This window comes from Meles meles, chromosome 17 (genome assembly GCF_922984935.1).
Source record: "Meles meles chromosome 17, mMelMel3.1 paternal haplotype, whole genome shotgun sequence".
NCBI lineage: Eukaryota > Metazoa > Chordata > Mammalia > Carnivora > Mustelidae > Meles > Meles meles.
Genome location: NC_060082.1, coordinates 49,922,670 through 49,942,580, shown reverse-complemented (window position 1 = coordinate 49,942,580; position 19,911 = coordinate 49,922,670). Strand labels below are relative to the sequence as shown.

At 38.3% G+C, this 19,911-nt stretch overlaps 1 protein-coding gene across 5 annotated transcripts in view; it reads left to right on the top strand.

Moving 5' to 3' along the window:
- SMG7 (SMG7 nonsense mediated mRNA decay factor) overlaps positions 1-19,911 on the top strand; it is a 91,844-nt gene that overhangs the window by 20,400 nt on the left and 51,533 nt on the right. For 4 of the 5 annotated variants that reach the window (XM_045982763.1, XM_045982761.1, XM_045982762.1 and 1 more), the window contains exon 2: positions 13,779-13,917. The exons of the other annotated variant lie outside the window; for it this stretch is intronic. In XM_045982763.1, coding sequence (XP_045838719.1) covers positions 13,802-13,917 — 116 coding nt within the window. In that variant the 5' untranslated portion in view covers positions 13,779-13,801. The remainder of the gene's footprint in view (positions 1-13,778; positions 13,918-19,911) is intronic. 5 annotated transcript variants of the gene reach the window in all.

The following is a 19,911-nucleotide window of genomic DNA, read 5'->3' as shown; positions in this document are numbered from 1 at the left end:
TCAGTGGGATTTTGGTTACTGATTATGTATGAAGGGAGAGAGAGTCATATTGAAGTTGGCCGTCGGGAAATGGTAGCACTTCTCATGGAAATAGGTAATAAAGTCATGGGTGTTGAAGTGCATATTTAATAAATATCCATGCAGAGATGCCAAATAGCTGTTGGAATGGGGACATAGTGTGAGCTGGTTTGGAAATGTTTGATTTCATAGTTGTCTTCAGTAATGGTGACTCTTGAATCCACAAGCTGGAAAGTAATGATACAGGTGTATCGGTATCAGGTGAGATCATTAGGGAACAGATACCAGATGATAATAAGGTCAGCTTCCATTCTTCCTCCCACCTACCTCCCCTCTGGTGACAATCAATTATGTTCTTTATAGTCTAGAGTCTGTTTTTTGGTTTCTTTCTTTTTTTCTTTGTTCATTTGTTCTGTTTCTTAAATTCCACAAAAGAGTGAAATCATATGGTATTTGTCTTTTTCTGACTTATTTTATTTAGCATTATACTCTCTAGATCCATCCATGTTGTTGTAACTGTCAAGGGTCCAATCTTCTTTATGGCTGAGTAGTATTCCATTGTGTGTGTGTGTGTGTGTGTGTGTGTGTGTGTGTGTGCACCGTATCTTTAAGATACACCATATCTTTCTTCATTCATAGACCCTTAGACTATTTCCATAATTTGGCTACTGTAAATAATACTGCAGTAAACATAGAGATGCATGTATCTTTTTGATTTAGTGTTTTAATGTTCTTTGCGTAAATACCCAGTAGTGGAATCACTGGATTGTGTGGTAATTCTATTTTTAATTTTTCGAGGAACTTCCATACTGTTTTCCACAGTAGCTGCACCAGTTTTTATTCCTACAAACAGTGCATGAGAGTTCCTTTTTTCTCCACATCCCCATCAATACTTCTTGTTTCTTGTGTTTTTGATTTCAGCCATTCTGACAGGTGTGAGGTGATAGCTCGTTGTGGTTTTGATTTGCATTTCCCTGATGACTAGGTGTTTCTTTTCTTCTTCTTCTTCTTTTTTTTTTTTAAGATTTTATTTATTTATTTGACAGTGAGAGAGGGAACACAAGCAGGGGGAGGGGAGCGGGAGAAGCAGCTTCCCACTGAGCAGGGAGGCCCATGCAGGGCTTGATCCCAGGAATTAGGACCTGAGCCGAAGGCAGACACATAAGGACTGAGTCACCCATGTGCCCCTGGAAAGTTTTAAAGCTTAATAAAGGGGTGGTTTTAATGCACTAGTTCTCAAAGTGTGGTCCCCAGACTGATAGCATCAGTATCACCTGGGAACTTATTAGAAATACAAAATCTTGTGTCCCATCTCAGACCTGCTGAATCAGAAACTATGGGGATCAAGTTCAGTAACCATTTTCAGAGGCTTTCAAAGAGATTTTGATATGGTTTGAAGTTTTAGTAAGGGCTAATACACTACAGTTCAGGAAGTATGAAGACTGAGAAAAAGCTAAGTTTGGGCAGTCATTGTTAACTCTTGAGAAAATTTGTAGTATTAAATTGCCGTCAGTACTGTTCATGCTCCTCAGTTTTTGTTTTTTTTTAATGAATGTAGAATATGCATTTATGCAGTGTGTAGATAATGCATTTTCATCAGATTATGATCATAGGGCATATACTTTTAAATCATATTAGTTGTGTGTAAACCTGGCGATTCACAGACCTATACCCCTGGGGGTTATAATATATGTTTATAAAAAAATAAAAAAATTATTAAAAAAAAAAAAAGAAATACCACGTTGAGGGCACCTGGGTGGCTCATTCGGTTAAGTGTCTGCCTTCGGCTCAAGTCATGATCCCAGGGTCATGAGATTGAGCCCCCCATCAGGATCCCTGGTTTGTGGGGAGCCTGCTTCTCCCTCTCCCTATGCCTACTGCTCTGCCTGCTTGTATTCTCTGTCTGTCAAATAAATAAAGTCTTTAAAAAATATTTTTATTTTTATTTATTTTTTTATTTTTTAAAAGATTTTATTTATTTGACAGAGAGAAATCACAAGAGAGGCAGGCAGAGAGAGAGGAAGGGAAGCAGGCTCTCCGCTGAGCAGAGAGCCCCATGCGGGACTCGATCCCAGGATCCTGAGATCATGACCTGAGCCGAAGGCAGCGGCTTAACCCACTGAGCCACTCAGGCGCCCCTAAAAAATATTTTTAAAAAATAAATAAATCAAATTAGTTGAGGTAATCAAAATGCATTCATTTTAACTCTACAGTTAATGAACTTTATGAAAATATGCCCTCTAACCACCACCCTGATCAAGATATAGAATACTTCCAAATCCCCCAAAATACTGTCCCAGACTCCTTTGCAGTATGTCCTAACCCTCTATATGCATCAGGCAGTTGTTGTTCTGATTTGTATCACTATAGTTTACTTTTGCTTGTTCTAGAACTTCTTAAATGAAACAATACAGTATATACTCTTCTGTGACTGGAATCTTTTGCTTGATATAGTATTTTTTACATCAGTCCACTTGTTGCATGCATCAGTAGTTCTCTTTGCTGCTGAGAAGTATTCCATTGTGTGGCTATCCTACAGTTTGTTTTTCCCTTCACCTTTTGATGAACCTTTGGGTCGTTTCTCATTTTTTTGCTATTGTGAATAAAGCTTCTAGGAACATTCTGTAAGTCTTTTGTGGACGTGTTTCCATTTCTTTTGATCAGTCTGTAGGAATGGAATTGTTGGGTCATATACTAAGGGCATAGACTAAGGGCAAATACTAAGAGCATGTATAACTTTACAAGAAATTACCAAACTATTTTCCAAAGCAGTGGTAACATTTTATACTTCACAGCAGTGTAGAAGATTCTAACTTTTCCACAGCCTCACCTACAGCACTTGGTATTGGAAGTCCTTTGAGTTTCATCATTCTAATGAGTATGAATTGGTATTTTATTGTAGATTCACATTTCCAGATGACTGAAGATGTTGAGCTTCTTTTCATGTGCTTAATGGGCCATTTGTGTATCTTCTTTTATAGTGTTTAAATCATTAGTCCATTTTAAAAGTTGGATTGCTTTATTATTGAGTTCTCTTAGTATTTTTACAGTGTAAATCCTTTGTGTTTGTATATACACACATATATCCCAGTCTGGCTTGCCTTTTCACTTTTCTTAATTATTTTGAGGAGCAGGAGTTTTAAATTTTAATGAATCCAATTTATCGGCTGACTTTTTCTTTTACTGACTCTTACCTATATGGAATTCTTTATTTGCCCTGGGCTAGTGAAAATTTTCTCCTAGAAATTTTATAGATTTAGGTCTGTGATCCATTTTGAATTAATTTTTGTGTGTGTTGTGATGTATCACTTAAAGTTAATTTTTTCCAGTTTTTAAATTTTTATCTCGTTACACCAGCACTACCATTGAAAACATTTTTCCCTGTTACAGTGCCTTGACACTTTTGTTAAACATTATTTGGCTGTACACACAGACACATTGATACACATGTACCTACCCACATGAGTAGATGAGTCCGTTTCTGTACTCTGGTCTGTTCCATTGATCAGTATGTTTATTCTTACACCAATACTATACTGTTTTGATTATTACCGCATTAAAGTTTGAAATCTGGTAGTGCAAGTTCTCCCACATTTATTCTTCTGCAACATTGTTTTGGTTATTCTAGGTTTTTCCCCATTTCCAGATAAATTTTAAAGCCAACCTGTCGGTTAGTTTCTACCAAAAACAACCTTCTAGGGTTTTGACTGGAATTGTATTCTAACGATAGATTAGTTTTGTGGGAATTATGTTGATCTTTTTAAAGTGAGCTTTTATTTGTTTTCTGCTTTTCATTATTTTCTTCTACTTAACTTTGGTTTAAGATACTCTTTTATAGTTTAAGGTAGATGCTTAGATTAATGCCTTAAGACCTTTTTTATTTTCATATAGGCATTTGAAGTTACAAAGAACTCTCTGAGCACTGCCTTGTTTCATCCTACACATTATGTTTCCGTTTTCATTCGGTTTTCCCATTTTCTCTGTGATTCCTTCTTTTGCTCCATGATTATTAAGAAATGTATTATTTTGGGCGCCTGGGTGGTTCAGTGGGTTAAAGCCTCTGCCTTCGGCTCGGGTCATGATCCTGGGGTCCTGGGATTTAGCCCCACATCGGGCTCTCTGCTCAGCAGGGAGCCTGCTTTCCCTTCTCTCTCTCTGCCTGCCTCTGCCTACTTGTGATCTCTGTCTGTCAAATAAATAAATAAAATCTTTAAAAAGAGATTTTCCAAATAGTTGAGGAATTTTCCAGCTGTCTTTCTGTATTGATTGGTGGTTCCATGGTTTTGATTCTTTTAAATTTCTGAAGATTTATTTTGTGATTCACATTTGGTCTTTCTTGCTGGATGGATGTGCACTTGAAAAATACGTGTATTCTTCTGTTGGATAAAGTGTTTTAGAAATGCCAGTTAGATGTTTGATTGGTAGTATTGGTCTAATTCTACTAGTTTTCTGTCCACTTTCTGCCTAGTTTTCTTTTTTTTTTTTTTAAAGATTTTATTTATTTATTTGACAGAGATCACAAGTAGGCAGAGAGGCAGGCAGAGAGAGAGAGAGAGAGAAGCAGGCTCCCTGCTGAGCAGAGAGCCTGATGCGGGACTCGATCCCAGGACCCTGAGATCATTACCTGAGCCGGAGGTAGCGGCTTAACCCACTGAGCCACCCAGGCGCCCTCTCCCTAGTTTTCTGTCAGTTATTGAGAGAGGAGTTTTGAACTCTCCAAATAATTGTAGATTTATCTACTTTTCTTTTCTCTGTCTCTTTTTATTTCTCCTGCTTATTAGGTATCCTCTAATTATCCTCTAATAATCCTCTTTTGGTTTCTCTGGGGTTTATAATATGCATTTTTATATACCACTTTAAGTATAATATAAAATCTTAAGTGGTGTAATTCCATCTCCCTCTCCTTTTGTTTGTACTGTTACATTTTCATTTTTATTTTGTTGGTTTGTTTGTTTTGGGGGAGGGGCAGAGATGGAGGGAGAGAGAGAATCTTAAGCAGACTCCATGCCCAGTGCAGGGTCTGATGCAGGCTTTGATCTCACAACCCTGACATAATTACATGAGTCAAAGTCAAGAGTCAGATGCTTAACCTGCTGAGCCACCCAGGTGCCCTCTTTTTTATTTTGTTTTAAAGTCATTTATTTTTTATTTATTTAGCTTTTTTAGTAATCTGTACTCAGCATGGGGCTTGAACTCAAGATCCTGATATCAAGAATTGCATGCTCTTCCAAGTGGGCCAGCTGGGCACCCCCACCCCCTTTTTTTCCCCATTATTTGTTTTAAACCCTAGACTACATGTTATTTTTGTTTAAAAGTTAGTTAACTTTTTTTTTTTTTTTAAGATTTTATTTATTTATTAGACTGCAGGAGAGGGAACACAAGCCAGGGGAGTGGGGGAGGGAGAAGCAGGCTTCCCGCTGAGCAGGGAGCCCGATGTGGAACTCGATCCCAGGACCCTGGGATCATGACCCGAGCTGAAGGCAGATGTTTAACAACTGAGCCACCCAGGTACCCCAAAAGTTAGTTAACTTTTAAGGAAATTACAAAACAAGGAGAAAAACATTATTTTATATTTACTTACATATTTTTCATTTCTGGCATTCCTTACCTCTTTGTGTAGTTCCAGGTTTCTGTGTGGTATCTTTCTTTCTAGCCTCAAGAACTTCCTTTTTAAAATATTCCTTATGGTATTGATCTTCTGGCATCAAATTTCCTCAGCTTCTGTGTTTCTGAAATTGTCCTTATTTCACATACAGTTTTAAAGGGTATTTTTGCTGGATATATGATTATAGGTTTGATAAGGGCTTATCCTTCTCCCCCTCCCAATATTTTGAAGCTATTACTTCATTATTTTTTGGCTTACATTTTTTTTTCTGAGAATATAGGCATTAGTCTTATCTTTATTCTTCCTTATATAATGGATCCTTTTTCTCTCCCTGCTCTGAAAATTTTCTTTTTATTTTGAATTTCAGCCATTTGATTACAGTGTCTTTCTATGGTCTTCCTTTGTGTTTATTTATTTATTTATTTATTTTTAATTTTTTTTTAAATTTTTTTTTTTAAAGATTTTATTTATTTATTTGACAGAGAGAGAGCACAGGTAGACAGAGAGGCAGGCAGAGAGAGAGAGGAAAGCAGGCTTGCTGCTGAGCAGAGAGCCTGATGCGGGACTCGATCCCAGGACCCTGAGATCATGACCTGAGCTGAAGGCAGCGGCTTAACCCACTGAGCCACCCAGGCGCCCTTCCTTTGTGTTTAAATGCTCAAGATTTGTTGAGCTTCTTAGATCTCTGGGATTATAACTCATCAAATTTGAAAGCTATTCTGTCATTTCTTCACATATTTTTTATATAATTGATATGAGCCAGATTTGATATGAACTCGTTTAACTTCTTGGGGTCTGTTGTCCGGTGAACTGGTAATTTGATTTTATAAATATGATACAGAGTTGTAAATACAATTTTTAAAAATAAGGCAATGAAGGGGCGCCTGGATGGCTCAGTCAATTGAGCGTCTGCCTTCAGCTCAGGTCCTAATCCCGGTATCCTGGGATCGAGCCCTGCATCAGGCCTCCTGCTCTGTGGGAAGCCTGCTTCTCCATCTCCCTCTGCTTACTGCTCCCCTGCTTGTGCTCTCTCTGTGTCAAATAATAAAATCTTTTAAAAAAATGATTCTTTAAAGAAAAAAAATTAAGGCAGTGAAGTCTACCATATCAACTGACTTTTTTCCAGATGAGTTCTCTGTGGCATGCAATGCTGTTTGATGGCATTTTATCTACAGTAGAACTTCCTCCAAAATTGGAGTCAACCCTCTCAAACCCTGTAGTTTCTTTATCAGCTAAGTTTATGTAATATTCTAAATCCTTTCTTGTCATTTCAACGGTCTTCAAAGCATCTTCACCAGGAGTAGAGTCCATCTCAAAAAACTACTTTCTTTGCTCACCCATAAGAAGAAACTCCTCATCCATTCAAGCTTTATCAGTGGATTGTAGCAATTCACTCACATCTTCAGGCTCCATGTAATTTTCATTGTCTTTCCCCCACGTCTGCAGTCACTTCCTCCACTGAAGTCTTGAGCTCCTCAAAGTCATCCATGAGGGTTGGAATCAGCTTCTTCCCAAATGCTGTAAATGTTGATATTTTGACCTCTTCCGATGAATCTTGAATGCTTTTAATGGCATCAAGAATTGGGAATCCTTTCCAGAAGGTTTTCAGTTGACTTTGCCCAGATCCATCAGAGGAATCACTGTCAGTGGCAGCTACAGTGTTCTGAAAAAATAATTTTTATTTATTTTTAAGATTTTATTTATTTATTTGGCAGAGAGTGTGAGATAGTACAAGCAGTAGGAGAAGTAGGCTCCCTGCTGAGCAGGAAGCCCAATGCTAGGGTTAATCCCAGGACCCTGGGATCATGACCTGAATAAAGGCAGACACTTAACCAGCTGAGCCACCCAGGTGCCCCTGAAATGTATTTTTTAAATACAAAGTCTTGAAAATCTAAATTACTCTTTGATCCATGGGCTACAGAAAAGATGGTTGTGTCAGCAGGCATGAAAACAACATTAATCTTGTCCATCTCTATTGGAGTTCTTAGGTGACCAGGTGTGTTATTATTACTGCACAGTAATATTTTGAGAGGACTCCTTCTTTCTAAGCAGTAGGTTTCAGTGGTTTAAAATAGCAGTAAATGGTGTTGTAAACAGATGTGCTGTCATCCAGGCTTTGGTATTTCGTTCATAGAGCACACAGGCAGAGGAGATGTAGCATAGTTTTAAGGGCCCTAGGGTTTTGGGGATGGATAATGAGCATTGGCTTCAACTTAAAGTTGCCTCTGCATTATCCCTTAACAAGAGAGTCAGCCTGTACTTTGAAATTATGAAACCAGGCATTAACTTCTCTCTAGCTGTGAAAGTCCTGGATGGCATTTTCTTCCCATACAAGATCGTTTGGTCTACACGGAAAGTCTGTTGTTTAGCCGCCTCCATGAATTATCTTAGCTACGTCTTCTGGATAACTCGGTGCGGCTTTTCTATCAGCACCTGCTCCTACACCTCATACTTCTACTTTATGGAGATGGCTTCTCTCCTGAAACCTCAAGAACCAACCGCTGCTAGCTTTCAGGTTTTTCTTCTGCAGCTTCCTCACCTCTCTCAGTCTGCATAGAATTGAAGAGAGTTAAGGCCTTGCCCTGGGTTAGGCTTTGGCTTAATGGAAGGTTGTGGCCAGCTCAATTTGCTTAGACCACTCAGACTTTCTCCAAATCAGTAGTAAGGCTCCTTTTATCTCTTCTGTCTTTGCTGAAGCACAACTTTTCATTTCCTTCAAGAACTTTTTGCTTTGAGAGTAAAAGTTGGCTGTTTTGTGCAAGAGGCCTGTCTAGGCTTTCATTGTGCCTTCCTCACTAAGCTTAATAATTTCTAGCTTTTGATTTAAAAAGAGACATGTGACTCTTTTCACTTGAACACTTAGGGGGCCATAGTAGAGTTATTAATAGGCGTAATTTCAGTACTGTGTCTCAGGTAATAGGGAAGCCCAAGGCCGGTTGGTGGAGCAGTCAGAACGCACACAACATTCATCGATTAAGTTCGCTGTCTTATATGGGAATGGTTTGTGGTGCCCCCAAACAGTTGCAATAACGTCAAAAATCACTGATCACAGAATATCATAACAAGTGTAATAATAATATTATGAAACAATTTGAAATATAGTGAGAATTACAAAAATGTGATACAGAGACATGAAGTGAGCAAATGCTATTGGAAAAAGGGTACCAATAGACTTCCTGGACACAGGGTTGCCACAGACCTTCTATTGTTAAAAGATGCAGCATCTGTGAAGCACAGTAAAGCAAAGCACAATAAAACAAGTATGCCTGTACACTGATGACTCCCGAATGAATATCTGTAGTCCAGACCTTTCCTTTAAACCCCAGACTCTAACTACCTGTCAGTTCATTCCCTTGGATGTATAATAACCATCTCAGAATTACCATTGTTATCAAGCACAATAGCAAGAGCTTATTATAATACCATGTGCCAAGCACTCTTGTCCCAAAATGGACTCTTCTCCATATACCTACTTGTATCATCTTCCTTTTGTTAGTAAATGGCTAATCCACTCTTCTAGCTGGCCAGGAATCATTTTTTTATCCCCCCCACCTTTTTCCCTTCACTCAGTAAAATGTTGTTGGTCAAAGTCTGATGACAAGCTGTCTATATTGCTTTCTACTGGACCAAGCCAGTTAATTCTGTTGGATGACTCATCAGCCAGTGGCTCAGCCTGACCTGAATGGCCCAAGACAACCTTACTCAACTATCTGGACCCTCAACTGAGATGACTGTGATAGGTGGGAAAACTGGGTCTCCTTGTTCCAAGTGGTCTGTCGTCCTTGGCTTTGTAACATGATGATGGTGTTAGCAAAAGGTCAGGCTCAAATGCACAAGTGCTTATCAACCTCTTTCTGTTATATTTGGTGAAGTCCAGTTGGCCAAAGTAAGTCACATGTTCAGCCTATGGTCAGTATGTGAAGAGATTTATAAGGGTACAGATTCCAGGTGGTGTGTGATTCATTGGGGGCCATTAATATAACAATCTTCCATATGCCTTCCATGATCTGTATCCAGTTAAATTACTTGATTTTAATATACCACCCCTTTCTGAAGATAGGAAAATAGTAAGGAACATGACTAGCTAAAACTGATGTCTGGAAGTATGGGCTAAATAATGTTTTTTTGGTAGAAAAATCAGTTTTGACTTCTGTATATTTTTAATTTCAGAAACCATGTAGAAGTAGAGAGTACTGGGGCGCCTGGGTGGCTCAGTGGGTTAAAGCCTCTGCCTTCGGCTCAGGTCATGATCCCAGGGTTCTGGGATCGAGCCCCGCATCGGGCTCTCTGCTCTGCGGACAGCCTGCTTCCTCCTGTCTCTCTGTGCCTGCCTCTCTGCCTACTTGTGATCTCTGTCTGTCAAATAAATAAATCAAAGTAGCAGTGTAAAAGAATTATCTACTTTAAAAAAAAAAAAAAAAAGAAGTAGAGAGTACTATATGTACTATAATAATTTATATCTATATATTTTTAAAGATTTTATTTATTTGTCAGAGAGAGAGCACAAGTAGGGGGAGCAGCAGGCAAAAGGAGAAGCAGGTTTCCTGCTGAGCAAGGAGCCAAATCTGGGATTTTTTTCCCAGGACCCGGAATCATGATCCTAGCGAAAGGCAGACATTCAACTGACTGAGCGCCCAGGCATGCCTAGATTCTTTGATTTAGTTAAGTCAGATGGTATCTTGTTGCTAGCTGAGTTAGTTAACTTGTCCATTTTGCATATCATCCCCCATTCCACATCAGGAAGTAGTACTTTACTTTTGCTTAACTTTAACTAGTATAGTGTTTCACATTATATAAAGGCTGTTTGCTCTTTTTTTTTTTTTAATTTAATTTTTGTTCCATGTCTCCTCTCCAAGTGTATAGTCACATACTTGTTTACTTCGGATCAACTCTGTACTTTGTCTTGTGTTGCCCTGATGTCATTTTTTCTCTTATTGTCCTTTCCAATGAATCTGGACTGTTACTACATTAATATGTATTTTGATTCTAGAATCTACTCATATTTTAGCTTTTGTTTTTCTGTCTTTGGTATTCTGTTAACCTTCTCTTACCATTATAAGTATGTGCAAGCATTTACTTTATTATGTCTTCAAAAGTAGTCTTACCTGATCTTTTATATTTTCAGATACTAATTTTATTAAAAATGGCTTTCCTTTTGGGCACCCGAGTGTCACAGTCTATTGAACATCCTGCTCTCAGTTTCAGCTTAGGTCCTGATCTCAGCGTTGTGAGATGAAGCCCTGCATTGGGCTCTCTGCTTGGTGTTGAGTTTGTTTGAGGTTCTGTCTCATTCTTCCTCTGACCCTCCCACTCATGCTCTCTCTGTCTCTCAAATAAATAAATCTTTTTTAAAAATTGCTTTCCTTTATTTTTCCTTTTTTTTTTACCCTAAAAGGCATTTAGTTTTCATTTTTTCTGTATAAAATAAATAGTATAATATTATCTTGTGTTTTATTTCCATAAGGTACAGAGTTGTTACATAGAATGCATTTTTTTTTTCTCCAAAGGCATTGGGTTCGGTAGAGTTGAAAACCATTGTTTTGGCATATCTCATCTAATATAGAAATTGAGATGAGGAGGAAATAGCCTTCCAATTGTTGATGGTTTACTCTAAATTTCTTTTCTTTTTTTTTTTTTAATTTAAATTCTATTAGCCTTAACCTTGATTTCTTGTTCAGCGCACTTGGGGTATTGACTTTATCCATATTCTATGGAGGTTTCAAATTTTATCTTTCTTTTTGTTTCCTTTAAGATTTATTTATTTGAGAGAGAGCGCATGTGTACAACTAGCAAGGGAGGGGGCTGAGGAAGAAGCACACTCCCCTTGAGCATGGAGCCAGATTCTGGTTTGATCCTGGGACCCTGAGATCATGACCTGAGCCAAAGACAGATGCTTAACCGACTGAGCCACCCAGGCCTCTCTCAGATTTTGTATTTCTTTCTTTTTTTTTTTTTTTTTAAGATTTTATTTATTTGACAGAGATCACAAGTAGGCAGAGAGGCAGGCAGAGAGAGATAGAGGAGGAAGCAGGCTCCCCGCTTGAGCAGAGAACCCGATGTAGGGCTCGATTCCATGACCCTGGGATCATGACCGGAGCCAAAGGCAGAGGCTTTAACCCACTGAGCCACCCTCAGATTTTGTATTTCTATACAGATGTGTACTGTATTGTATGTACTCTGTAGATCCCAGTGTGTGGAAAACAATCTGAATTTCAGATAGCCAAGAAAACGATCATGGATTTTTCTAACTGACTGTAAAAAATAGTAGATTTTCTGAACCTAGAAGGAAGTATGTTATTCCTGGTTATCGGGTGAAAAAAACCTTAGAAATTGTTTTCCTGGAAGACTTTTGAGACTACTTTTGAGAAACCGAATTTTTAGTGTCTTGGCCTTTTGAGAGACCACGTAGTCCAAATTAACATAAATTTGCTTCATACACTTTAGTTTGGCAGGCATAGCTAGGCACCAGGTATACAGAGTCGCGCAGAATAGTCTCAAGTGGAGGAAGTAGCTTCCTCATAGCGCTGGGTGCTGAGATAGAGGTGGGCGTTAAGATGCACTGAGAGTACTTGGCCAAGCCAAAGGAGTTGCTGAGTTTTAAATAAGAGAAGGAGTTAACCAGGTAAGGAGGGAAGGAGGACGGCATTCCAGGTGGAGTGAAAGAGCATGAGTAGAGATACTGAGGAACAAAATAGCTAAGAAATAAAAATAATTTAGTTTTATTAGGTCATAAAGTATAAAGCGGGGACCTGTGGGACCTCACATACTATGCTGAGGAGCTTGGGTTTTATCATATATTTTCTCAGTCTTCCACTAAAGTACAACTAAAGTCACTGGAGGTTGAACACCTGCTTTCGAAGTGAGGGGACGAAGTCCACACGGATCTCCTGTATGTTTGAAATTTCTCTTAAGACTTGTGTTCTGTTGTTAAATATTATGAATAACCTTGTCTTTTATTCTAGAATTGATTAGTGTGAGTTCTTAGCTTCAGTTCCCTAATTTATAGAATGAGAATAATAATAGCACTTACATGTTAGGATTGTTGGGAGGACGAATAACTGTAACAATAACAATGACAAAAATACCTGATATTTTTGAGGGCTTACAAGGAACAGTCCTAAGTGCTTTATTTCTGTTCTCTCATTTATTCCTCAAAACATCTCACTGAGGTAGGTACATTTACTTTTCTCCTTCTTAACTTCTAACAAAACTAGGGCATAGAGAAGTGATTTTCCTAGGTTACACAGCTCGTTGTTGGCAGAGCTTGGTTTGAATGCACAGTCTGAATATAAGACTATACTTAACTACTACATTACACTCCCATTCTTTGAGATCATGTGTGTAGAACATTTAGCACAGAATCTGCCACATAGTAATTGTAAGTGTAAGCAGTTATCAGCAGCCAATAATATTTACTTAACTTTGTTCATTTCTTTGAGTGAAATTGATGTCCCTAAGAAATTTTGCTATGTTTTTCTGCGGCTTGACTTACTCCCAGCATGCCATTAAATGCAGACTGTGTGACACACACACCCATGCTTTTAATCACTACCCTTTATTGCCTCCTCTGTCCTTGTGGATCTATGTCTACATTATATTTTAAATCCATGGAAGGCACCATGTTTGTTTTTTTCATTATTGTATACCCAGTCCTTCACAATATATCGTACATAGACATGACCAAATCGTTGTTCAGTGAGTGAATAAAGATTGAAAAACCTGATTTTTTTGGTTGACCTTAGAATTTAAACATCATTCATACCACCTATAATTGTGGTTTAATTGCTTTACATGTTGTTCCATTGGTAAACAGTATAGTTCACACCAGCCATCTGCTTCTGTATTCTACAGAGCACTCTCACCTTGGAACTACAAAAACCCTGCTGGGTAACTGGTATTTGTTTGCCTTATAGAGATCAGTCAGCTTTCAGAGAGGGAGATTAGGTAATACTTAGATCTAAAACTAGAATGTTAGAAATATACAAAACAGCGTATTAAAATGTGTATTCTAAGAAAATACAGAAAGAAAAAAGTATTTTTCATTTGACTTTGACATTAAATCATTTCAAATAAAGAGAAAATAATTTAATTTTTTTTCAAAGGAGTTCTCTGTTATTGTGGGTTAACTCATATTTTCCTCCTCTCCTCTGTCTAGAATGTCTTAAACCATTCTACCTTATGAGAAATTGGATGTTCTTGCAGATAGTCATTGTGGGAGAAAACGTTTCATTTAAGTCCCAGATGAGGACCGGAAACTTGAAATCAGAGGAGCATCTGAAATCAAGTAATATTAGGTAGGATAAAAATTACAAGGGATTTCTACATGTTTGTATTCCTTTTAGAGATGTATGTTAAAGTATGCATATTCTGTGAGCAGTACCGGAAGAGTTAGAGACTTTGCGAAGCATTTGCTATAGGCCAGGATGAGAGATGGGGATGCTAAGATTTATTTATTTATTTTTAATTTATGTGGCTTCATGCGAACTTTGGCATATGTTTCCTTTGTCATGAGCATTTATATCTTGTAGTTGAAGGAAATTTTTAAAACATTGACTAACATAAATAGAAGACATTTTTCTGTTTATATATGAGGTCTCTGAATATTCATGATAAGCATTGGGTCATTAGGATCATGTGATCCATCTTATAGATCGTCCTTTAGTATGTTAATTTCTGTGTTTTGGGTTTCATATATAACAGTTCATTTGAGTGCAGGGAGCATCAGCTCTTACTTACTTCTCTCTGTCTCCATGGATACAGTCGAGCCTCCCAGAGGCCTATAGAGATAGGTCTATGATCGCATGCTAGAGAAGCCCTCTCTAAGCACAGGGTGAGTTAGAAACTGTTGTCACAGCAGCTTGTAATGACACTTATAATGACAGAATGTGTGAAGGTGTCTGATCTCAGAGACGTAGCTTTTAAATGAGAAGTAGTTGTTGCCCCTAGAAGTTGATAACCATGACAATGACACCTGTAGCCAGTCCATTCCAGACTTGCTTTGCTGTGCAGTGCTTAAGAACTCTGGAAACAGACTATAGGTGGAACCTAACTAAGCTCTGCCACTTTCTAGTTGTGTGACTTTTGGCAAATTATTTAACCACTCTGTGCCCCTGTTTCCTTGTCCATTATGGGGATAAACTCAGTACTTACCTGATAGATTTGTTGCGTGAATTAAAAATTTAATAAAATACGAAAGCATGTAAACAGCATCTGGCAAATACTAAATGCTTGAACTCTTATTATTAAGCTGTTAATTCTTAACAGAGGAGTGTAGAGTCTATAATCCATTATTATAACATTGCTGTATTTTGTCATTTGCTTGATCTATTATCAGGTCCAATATTTAAAATGTATCTGATTAAGTTATGTAATCAAAACTACTGTCTGGAGAAAAGCAAAAAAAAAAAAAAAACCACTGTTTTGTAACTTGGATCTATCTCCCTCTGGTTTCATTTTTTGTACATACTAAGAACTTGGTCGTCATGATATATAAACAGTTTCCCTTTCTATTGTCCTTTAGCATTATATGGCAGATGACAGTAGATGACAGGATTTTTGACCCCCATCTTGGAATGTTTTCGTCTTCAGCCCCCTGTTCTGCTTCAGAAAGGATCCCATGTCAGAAACCAGATTAGCAAAAGTAAATCGGTATTCACCGAAGTGTTGGTGTTATAATCAGATTATAGTCCTCCCTCTTGGAGTTTTCAGTTAGGTTCTTCTATGGAACTTACTGGTTGTCTTGTTTATTTCTCATAGCAGCTCTGAAAGGGAGTTTGTTTCCCTTTTCTACAGATGAGGAAATGGAGTTTCTTGGGAAGAAGCTCCAGCATACCACTACTAATATGTAGGAAACCCACATTCAGACCTTTTTTATTCTGTATCACTTTTCGTTGCAGAAAATTGCCTCTTGTATGATGCACATTTTACCATTCATTAATTCAACAAAATTTTAGTGAACAGCTCTAGGTGTTAGGGATACAGCCCTGAACACTGTCTTCTCCCTCATTCCCATGGACTCTTCTCTTTCTCTAGTTGAACTGTAAGCATGTTATCTTTATCCTTGTACTCAGCCATAGCGTATTTGAAGTCATCTGTCTGTTATCTTCCACCTTATCCTGATTTCCTTACAAGTAAATAGGACCTGCCATCATTAAGGCTAGCTGTATTTTCATATTAATTTTTCCATTGTGTCTAATCCATATGGCTTGCATAACTTTTTCTCAATTATTTTCTTTGCCTTTGGTAAGGTTCCCTTTCCTATTAATTTTGTAATTATCCCAGATATTCACCATTCTCTTCAGTTTATTTACCTCCTATGTTCAGACAGTGATCTGATCTCCTACTCTATCTCTGAAAGTGATGTAGTGAGTGCATCTGTGAATTCTCTTGATAGCTCTTCACCCCACACCACTCCAGATTCTTTTAGCACGTTTCCATCTAACCTTTCCTCCCTCCAATTTCATTCTGCTTCTTTTTCAAAGGCAGTCTTGCCTCCTGTCCTATTAATCACATTCTCATTTCCTTTCATATCTTCCAGAACCGTACTCTGTCAGTTTGGGGCTCACTTTCTGAAGTCTTCAAACTGTTCATTCTCCTGGCTTCATTTCTTCATTCTAAACATGTTTAAGGCTCTACCATTATAAAAAAGAAACTTCTCTTTATCACAGCCCTCTTCACTTTTTCCTCACTGGCTAGCATTTTAATTGACCTTAAGTTCTCTCTTTTTCTTTTTCTTTTTTTTTTTTGAGAGAGCCCAAGTGAGTAGAATGAGGGGGGCAGAGGGAGAGAGAACTTCTTAAGCATTCTCCACACTCAGCATGGAGCCTGACTTGGGGCTTAATCTCATGACTCTGAGATCATGACTTGAGCCAAGATTAAGAGTGGAACACTTAAACAACTGAGCCACCCAGGTACCCCTAAACTTCTCTTTCTTATTTGTTTCCTAGACCTCTGCAATTTGACTGTCTTGTTTCTGCAGGGCTATTGTTGACCCTTATTTCACCAAATCCAACCCGCTTTCCAGTCCTCATAGTTATCTGCCCCTTAGAAATGAATATAGGGGGGCACCTGGGTGGCTCAGTTGGTTAAAGCCTCTGCCTTCGGCTCAGGTCATGATCTCAGGGTCCTGGGATCGAGCCCCGCATCAGGCTCTCTGCTCAGCAGGGACCCTGCTTCCTCCCTCTTTCTCTGCCTGCCTCTCTCTACTTGTGAGCTCTGTCTGTCAAGTAAATAAATAAAATCTTAAAAAAAAAAAAAAAAAAAATGAATATAGGTCTTTCTCTGTCTGACTTCACTTAGCATACTTACTCTAAGTCCATCCATGTTGTTGCCAACAACAAGGTCTCATCCTTTTTAATGGCTGCATGATATTTCATTGTGTATACATGCCACATCTTTATCCATTCATCTGTGGATGGCTACTTGGGTTGCTTCTATATCTTGGCTATTGTAAATAATGCTGCAGTAAACATAGGGTGCATATATTTTTTTGAATTAGTGTTTTAATTGTCTTTGGGTACATACTCAGTAGAAATTGGATTATGTGATACTTCTGTTTTCAGTTTTTGAGGAACCAAGGAACCATGTGATTTCACCTATATGTGGAATCAAAACAAAACAAATGAATAAACAAAAAGCAGAATCAGGCCTATAAATAAATGGTTGCCAGAAGAAAAGAGGTTGGGGGAACAGGCAAATTAGGTGAAGGGGAGAGATGCGGCTTCCAGTAATGGAATGAATAAGCCACAGGAATAAAAGGTCCAACGTAGGGAATCTGGCCAGTGGTATTGTAATAGTGTTGTATAGTGACAGATAGTAGGTACACTTGTGGTGAGCATAGCATAACAAATAGAGTTATGAATCACCGTGTTGTACACCTGAAACTAATGTAACATTGTGTGTCAACTATACTAAAAAAAAAAAAAAATGAACATCAAAAGCTAGCTTTTCCATTTTCCCATTTGGGAAATTACATTTTCTCTTATGGTTTTAACTATCATCAGTGTCCTGGTCACTCGAGCACTATATCCCTGGTCTTGATGGCTTCTCTGTGGTTGATACTGATCTCTAATTTCCTGCTTATACACCTGTATTGTCTCATATATCCAGCTGTCCAAGCTAACAAACTAGGAATGATTTGGACTATTTTCTCTGCTTTAGCTTTTCTTCCGCTGATTTTACTTCCAGGTATTTCTTGAATCTAGGTTTTTCTGTCCATCTCTATTGCCACTTCCTCCCTTCCAGTCTCGCCCTTTTAAAATCCATCTTTCGGGGCACGTGGGTGGCTCACTAGGTTAAGCCTCTGCCTTCGGCGTAGGTCATAATCTCAGGGTCCTGGGATGGAGCCCCACATCGGGCTCTCTGTTCGGCAGGGAACCTGCCTCCCCTCTATCTCTGCCTGCTGCTCTGTCTACTAGTGATCTCTCTCTCCGTGTCAAATAAATAAAAATCTTTTAAAAAAATAAAATAAAATCCATCTTTCAAGTATGTTGTTGTAATCTTTTAAAAAATGAAATTCTGACAATGCTGTGCTCCTGCTTAAAACCCAGCCCTGGTTTCCTGTTACTTAAAACATAGAGTCTGAGCTCTCTTACGTGTCATGCAGGCTCTCAGAATCTGCTTTCTGCTTTGGTTCTCCAGCTCATCTTCTGTGGCTTTCTACCTTATATTTTATGTTCCAGTCTCCCACCTTCGCTTAACTCTTATTATTATGTCACTTTCTCTGCCTGGAAGAAGAATTCCTTTTTGGTTTTGATAGTTCCAGACCAGAGCTATCACTTAATAAAACTAGATACACATTTTCAAATAATAGAAACTCTAGAATAAATGTTTAGCACTGGATAATGTCAGGAGACTTGAAAATTGATGACAAACTGTAAAGTGCCATAGAGAGAAAGCAAACCAGTGTTTTTGTTACCTCTTAGTGAGAAGAGCTCCTCCAGAAGCAGCATCTTCCCTGGGTGTTCTATTTGAAGTGAAATTCAACAGTAGAGTGATGGGATTTTTCTTTTTTTTTTTTTTTTTATTAATACCATGAGACTTGGTGATATCTTAGAGATCTATTTAGATTGTGTGTTTCATGCATGCATGTGTAGGCTTATACTCACCTTAAGTATGTGGCCTACTGTTTTGCACAAATGAATATGATTAGGTTATTATATCTATAATTATAATTGATGAATACTTTTATTATCCCAAGTACTTCTTAGTACTCTATGGAAATTAGTAAACAAATTAACTTAAAATAAAACCTGCTGTGGCTTTTATTTAAATTTCAAAAAAAGAAATATATTCTAGTCTTACCTCCTGAAACAAAAGAAGCTGATTAACCTTTCTTTAGCAGCTATGAGTTTAGAAGATGTTGGTTTATTTTCCTTTGTTCTGCTCATAGAAGAAACGGGTTTAGAAGTTCAGGTAGAAGGAATCTTCTACTGTGTCTACCTGTTTTGGAGCTATCTTGTATTTTATTTTATTTATTTAATTTTTTTAAAGATTTATTTATTTTAGAGAGAAGGAGCGCATGGGGGGGGGCAGAGGAAGAGGGAGAGAGAGAATCTCAAGCAAGACTCCCTGCAGGGCTCGATCCTAGGACCCTGAGATCATGACCTGAGCTGAAATCAAGAGTTGGATGCTTAACTGACTGAGCTACCTGGGCACTCTTGGAGATACCTAAAATTTTATTTTATTTTATTTATTTTATTTTTTTTTAAAGATTTTATTTATTTATTTGACAGAGAGAGATCACAGGTAGACAGAGAGGCAGGCAGAGAGAGAGAGAGAGGGAAGCAGGCTCCCCGCTGAGCAGAGCGCCCGATGCAGGACTCGATCCCAGGACCCTGAGATCATGACCTGAGCCGAAGGCAGTGGCTTAACCCACTGAGCCACCCAGGTGCCCTACCTTATATTTTATTTTATTATTTTTTTTTAAAGATGTTATTTATTTATTTGACAGAGAGAGATACAGCGAGAGAGGGAACACAGCAGAGGGAGTCGGAGAGGGAGAAGCAGGCCTCCCGCCGAGCAGAGAGCCCGATGCGGGTCTTGATCCCAAGACCCTGGGATCATGACCTGAGCCGAAGGCAGACGCTTAACGACTGAGCCACCCAGGCACCCCCCTACCTTATATTTTAAACCACAAACCTTAACGTGTGTTCTTAAGAAAGATTACTCTATATATGTTATCTTGCATTGTTACGCAAGTGCTGTGTATAATCAAGATACTTGTTAAAGAAGATAAATATTAATTTTAGTATTTTTTTCTCTAATGACATTGTAAAAATCATTGCAAA